This window comes from Phalangium opilio, unplaced genomic scaffold (assembly GCF_054372755.1).
Source record: "Phalangium opilio isolate 3A_F unplaced genomic scaffold, DU_Popi_V2 ptg000095l_1, whole genome shotgun sequence".
Classification (NCBI taxonomy): domain Eukaryota; kingdom Metazoa; phylum Arthropoda; class Arachnida; order Opiliones; family Phalangiidae; genus Phalangium; species Phalangium opilio.
In genome coordinates this window covers 541,920-548,367 of record NW_028324200.1, presented here as the reverse complement: position 1 = coordinate 548,367, position 6,448 = coordinate 541,920, and the positions used below count along the sequence as shown (strand labels likewise).

At 37.6% G+C, this 6,448-nt stretch overlaps 1 protein-coding gene across 1 annotated transcript; it reads left to right on the top strand.

Moving 5' to 3' along the window:
- Positions 1 to 330: 330 nt before the first annotated feature.
- On the top strand, positions 331 to 1,232 carry LOC149635037 (ATP-dependent DNA helicase PIF1-like). The gene is made up of 3 exons (XM_089850911.1): positions 331 to 423; positions 523 to 818; positions 914 to 1,232. Exons 1-3 carry the CDS (start codon positions 331 to 333, stop codon positions 1,230 to 1,232), a joined length of 708 nt encoding a protein of 235 aa, XP_089707037.1.
- The last annotated feature ends 5,216 nt before the right edge of the window (positions 1,233 to 6,448 follow it).

Here is a 6,448-nt window from a genome sequence, read left to right as displayed (position 1 = left end):
GTGTCTGGTCCGGGTGGTACTGGAAAGTCCTTTCTTATTGCCACTATCGCCAACGCCGTTAGACGCCACTTTAAAAATGCCGGTAGCGTCGCGATCGCCGCTTCCACGGGCTTGGCTGCTCTAAATGTCAACGGCGTAACGTTGCATAGATTACTTATGTTGCCAGTAGAACATGGGCGTACCGCGGAATAACATTCCCTCAATTCTGAAAATATTTCCATTATGAAACAAACTCTGGGAAATTTGAAACTCTTGATAGTCGATGAGATCTCTATGGTGTCTTCGGTCTTACTAACTTACGTTCATTTGAGGTTAAATGAATTTTGAGAAATGAACAAGCCTTTCGGCGGTGTCGTTTGCATTCTCGTTTTTGGAGATTTCTTCCAATTGCCGCCTGTACAGGGTAATCCCGCGCTTTTAAAAGTCACTTCCCAGGAAGCGAGACTAAGATTTAATAGCATTGGAGGCACTGATCTTTGGAAGTATTTCCAATACGATGAACTAACGCAAAACGTACGACAGGCCGACGACCGACTTTATGGCGACCTACTAAACCGAATTAGAATTGGAACTGTTTCAAAAGATGACGTTTCAACCTTAGAAAGTAGACTAGTTCCGGTAGGGAACAAAATTGAGGTGGCTATGAATCTTTACGTTAAGATGGTTAAAGAAGGATTTCAACCCATCTGTTTGATGCCGAAATTGGCCATGTGCGATAAATTCAACATAGAAATGCTCGAAGAAAGCCGACAGAAAGTTGAATGCGTTGAATGCGAAGACAAACTCGTTGATTACGACGAAAAATTACCAAAAACATTGTCAGAAGACTCAAAATGTTAGACAATGAGCCGTCTAAAACCGGAGGTCTTGAGAGCAAGCTGTATCTATGCGTTGGATCTCGAATAATGGTTAGGAGAAACATCAATTTCGAAGAAGGTGTTATTAACGGCACCATGGCCGTTATAACGGGATTCCAAAACAACGAGCGTGGGAACATCATTAGTATCCGGATCAGAGTAGATCGGGAACCAAACGACGAGAACCATAAGCCCGACTTTGTAGTCGAGAAAATGAGCGTCAAGTTCTTGCTAATGACCAATGTATACGTGAAACGAACGCAATTCCCCATAATCTTGGCATACGTTATTACTATACACAAAAGCCAGGGAATGAGTTTAAAATGCGCAATTATAGATTTGGGATCAAGTTTATTTGGAACCGGCATGGCCTAAGTTGCTTTATCGCGAGTAACTTCCTTGGCCGGTCTCCATCTCTTGCAATTAGACCCGAATAAAATTATGGCAGATGGACGAGCCAAAAACACAGACCTGATCTTCCACTTACAGAAATAGTGGGGTCGGAAGCAAAGAGAGGTACAGAAAGGCCAACGTCGAAGAGTATTTTAGAAGGTGAAGGAGAGCGATCTGATGAAACGGCAAAAGGAAGACCAAATAAAAAGATTAGACTAGGTCTTCAGAGTGTAGACATTTTTCCCTTGAAAGGATTTGAAAATGGAGATGGAGTAACGTAAACCCAAATAGCGTTTTGCAATTGCTGTTACTGATTTCGGAATTAAGGAACATTATTAAAGGGCACGAAGGATCATTGAGCCAATTTTGACTTGCCTCCGTAACACTATTGAGCATGTTGAAAATTCCAATACAAGCTCCTGTGAAGATGGTTTCAATTTGCGAACGGCTGTTGTACTGCCTTTTATCCACAACCAACAAGATGCTAGTGAATTCTTATGGGTTCTCTTGCCAAAACTTTGCGAAGAAATGGAAACTTGTGACTCTAACGGTCTTCAAGAAGTATTATGGACAATGTCGCAAAACCGTCGTTACCAAATGCCCCAGCTGTCACCATGAAAAAAGTTCTGAAAACATTATCCAAAGCTGCATCTTCACTCTTCCTTTGCCAAACCTCGCTAAAATTGGAAACTATTAGTCGAAAGGATGAAACAAACAATGATGGCATACGGAACTTGTAAACGCTGAGAAATTGATGAACGTGATGTATTGATTTCTGCCAGTAAGAACGTATTTCTGTGGTTTCCAAGAGATACTGTAGTAAATGTTCACCTTATAAAGATTTTAACCAAAGTATTGGGATTCGAAAATCAGAAAGTGGTTTTAAACCAAAGCGTTTACAAAACTAGGGGCGTGATCATTCATAAAAAATCATATTTAAACCAAGGTCATTATCTAAATTTTATTCGAAAAGATAACAGCTGGTACGAGGTTAGTGATACAACAATCACCAAGCGTGACAGATTCGTCAGTAACTTGACTGATGTCTCAATAATCCTTCTGGAGAAAGTCTCTCCTTTTTAAAGAGAACCCAGCCAAACTAGCGTTGTTAAGGGTGATCACTAAAAGATGGTAAATTAAGGAAACAGGAACTTGCCCTTGAAATATACGGGATATTGGTGTAAAATGTAAGCGACAAAAAAGAATAGATGTTTTTTAGACGCAAGTGTACGTTACCAAAAATTGTTTCGAACTTACATTTATGGGCCGAGGTTCTGCTATTAAGAGGATACCATTCTCGGGCTTTTTATTTTACAGCACTTTATTGTTAAATTAATTAAAATAAATTCTGGTTAAATACGTAACACTAATTTTTATTAAGTTTCTGAAATTATCAGAGCTAAGTATCAAAGACACATATTTAATTGCTCTCATTTCGACACAACTGCAACCGTATAGATTCATTCATTCATTTAATAACATTTCTCATTTCTAAATAGCTAAATACAAAGGGCTGTATTAACTTTTAAAGGTGAAAACCCAGCTGACTTAGAAGTAAACAAATACCGGGTTGCCAGGCTGTCTCTAACACAACAGAGTTGGCCATTCTTGCTTATGAGAAATGAATCCTTGTCATATGCATCTCTGGACTTTAGGAGCTCCAGGACTCTCAACTGAAGCAGGGTGGGAAATACGGATTTTTTAAAACTAGACATTGGACCAGCGACCCCCCCCCTGGCATGGAATAAATGAACTGGTCCATGACCATTGACCAGGGCGCGGCTAATCTAAAGCCGTGGGTAATTAAAATAGTTGAGATAATGTCTAGACCCTGGTTATCCTAGAATTTCCTTAGTGGTCCCGTGGACCACTGCTCCCCCTCCGATTTAATTTTTAAACTGGTCATTTTCCCTGTGTCACCGCCTTATTTGCAACGCTGAACTGAAGATTTCTTTTGCCTACTCGATCACGCGCAACCCGTTCCAAGCTGCTTGCGCTATAGCGCGAGTCATGGTGGGAAATAAGGAATTTTTTAAACTGGACATTAGGCCAGCCAGCCTCCTGATTTGGAATAAATAAACTGGTCCGTGACCATTGACCAGAGCACGTCGTCTGCTGAGCTAAAGAAATGGATAATTAAAATATTAGAATTTTAATGTGTAGACTCTGGTTACCCTTGAATTTTTTTAGTTGTCTCGTGGACCACTGACCCCCTCCAATTTAATTTTTGAACTGTACCAGGCAATTTTTAAACTGGTCATTTGCCCTGTGTTACCGCCTTATTTCCCACGCTGGCGCGAGTTGCTTTGCGTTGTCGAGTGCGTGATGGAGCGGGCTATGCCTGGAGTCCCAACCCCCGTTACTTACTACCAAAATACCCACTAGCATAGCCCACTCGATCACGCTCTCTTTTCCCCGGCTACATATTTTGAAGATGGAACTTTTTAGGATCACCTTTGTGGACTTTTAGGGTAGCCCTTATTAATTGAGTCGGCATTGCCCTGACTATATTGTGTTTAAGGTTTATAAGCTTAATATCAAACAGACGTTAGTTAATGCTACAAAAAAATTTGAAATTGACAATCTCGGATCGTCTTTATGATGTTTTAGGGATATCCGAATTTCATATTGGGCTTATGACAATTTTGAGCTAAAAGTTAACGGACATAAATCAGCATTTTTAAAAATTTTGTAAAATTGTCAATTTGGTCCTAATTCTGGAATTTTTAGGGGGGCGCCTCAATAAATGATTGTAAAAAAATTGTATTATGTTAATTACAATAAGAATACAAACTTTTATTGATTTAGGTTTTTTTTGAAGTATCATTATAAATAAATGTCTGATTGAGCTAAAGTTACGGTCCCCTTTATATATGTTTCTGCTTAGTGTAGATTTTGAAAATGTAAAACAGTTTCTTAACAATCTTAATTAAAATGAAGACTGAAGGAGCAGATATTAATCAAAAATGTCTTGATTAGAATCAAGTCCTAAAAAGTATCGATAAGACTGAGGTTATCACTTGACTGAAGGATCAGATATTAATTTTTTTTAATTGAAACTAAAAGGCATGCTTAAGAAAAAACAACGTTCCATTACCGTTTTCCGTTGAAATAACTTATTTTACAGGTAATCAATTTCAAAAATCTACTTATCTCGGGTTTTCGGGCACAATTCCATTCCCCCAAAACATTTTATCATTAGATTAATTACTTTTGAGAGAGTACGTGTATGATATTGAGTTTTAAAAGGTTCCCTCATTTGTGCCCGGCATGCTTCGCAGTGGATACGTTTTAAAACAATGGCGGAAAATTAAGTAGGGACAGTTAGATTTTTACTCGTGGTTATGCAAAATGATGTAATGTCTAGTGTACTTCATTCAACAGTCATACTGTTCATTCTCATAGCTCAGGACATGATTAATGCTGCTCACTATTTCTCTCTCTAGTTTCAAACAATGGTTAGAGACCATTCAGTGCCGCAGGTTGCACATGAATATATTTCAACTACAGTTTACATCAATTCTCCGTGGTCGTACTATTAGCGGGTTAAGCACTAATTTGTTCAGAACATGTCTCGAAAGTGTGCTTGTTGTAAGTTTTTATTGCAGTGTTGCCAATGTGTGGGTAATTTCCCACATTAGGTTTGGTTTTAGGCTCTGTGGGGAAAAAGTAATATTTTTCCGAAATCAATGAAATGTCGGAATTTTCCTGTTCAAGGGTTAATAGTGCAAAGTTTTCAAAAATGCACTAATTTTAACTGCACAGTTAAAATTAGTGCATTTTCGAAAATTTTATCCGGTTTAATAATTTTAAGCGACATTTTGAAATAAATTCGGTGATTTTAAGTTTGGCACTGAAAAAAAAAAGCATATTTTGAGAATTTTAAAGCTTTGTAGCATTTGTACATATTGTCAAAGCCATGCGGAGTGATATTCCATATTAAACATAGTATGATAAAATAGTTCAGATAAATATGACTGCAAAAAAGGGAGTGTGGGAAATGCGGCAAATTTTTTAAAATGGAAGTGGGAAAATCCACTTTCTAACATTAGCAACACTGATTTGAAGGTTTTGGTCATGGCTAAACAGACCGCTCATTCAGTTTTTTATTGTTTTAAAGCTTATTTTGACACGTTATCTCTCAAAAGTAATTAATGTAATGATGAAATGTTTTTGGGGGAATGGAATTGTGCCCGAAAACCCGAGATAAGTAGATTTTTGAAATTGATTACCTGTAAAATAAGTTATTTCAACGGAAAACGGTAATGGAACGTTGTTTTTTCTTAAGCATGCCTTTTAGATTCAATTAAAAAAAATTAATATCTGATCCTTCAGTCAAGTGATAACCTCAGTCTTATCGATACTTTTTAGGACTTGATTCTAATCAAGACATTTTTGATTAAAATCTGCTCCTTCAGTCTTCATTTTAATTAAGATTGTTAAGAAACTGTTTTACATTTTCAAAATCTACACTAAGCAGAAACATATATAAAGGGGACCGTAACTTTAGCTCAATCAGACATTTATTTATAATGATACTTCAAAAAAAACCTAAATCAATAAAAGTTTGTATTCTTATTGTAATTAACATAATACAATTTTTTTACAATCATTTATTGAGGCGCCCCCCTAAAAATTCCAGAATTAGGACCAAATTGACAATTTTACAAAATTTTTAAAAATGCTGATTTATGTCCGTTAACTTTTAGCTCAAAATTGTCATAAGCCCAATATGAAATTCGGATATCCCTAAAACATCATAAAGACGATCCGAGATTGTCAATTTCAAATTTTTTTGTAGCATTAACTAACGTCTGTTTGATATTAAGCTTATAAACCTTAAACACAATATAGTCAGGGCAATGCCGACTCAATTAATAAGGGCTACCCTAAAAGTCCACAAAGGTGATCCTAAAAAGTTCCCTCTTCAAAATATGTAGCCGGGGAAAAGAGAGCGTGATCGAGTGGGCTATGCTAGTGGGTATTTTGGTAGTAAGTAACGGGGGTTGGGACTCCAGGCATAGCCCGCTCCATCACGCACTCGACAACGCAAAGCAACTCGCGCCAGCGTGGGAAATAAGGCGGTAACACAGGGCAAATGACCAGTTTAAAAATTGCCTGGTACAGTTCAAAAATTAAATTGGAGGGGGTCAGTGGTCCACGAGACAACTAAAAAAATTCAAGGGTAACCAGAGTCT

Bases quoted from the DNA above. Each gene is read 5' to 3' on its own strand.
- LOC149635037 (XM_089850911.1), top strand. From the start codon at position 331: ATGAACAAGCCTTTCGGCGGTGTCGTTTGCATTCTCGTTTTTGGAGAT. The intron at 424-522 runs GTCACTTCCCAG...AACGTACGACAG, and splicing joins GTAATCCCGCGCTTTTAAAA to GCCGACGACCGACTTTATGG. The intron at 819-913 runs GTCAGAAGACTC...AATAATGGTTAG, and splicing joins GAAAAATTACCAAAAACATT to GAGAAACATCAATTTCGAAG.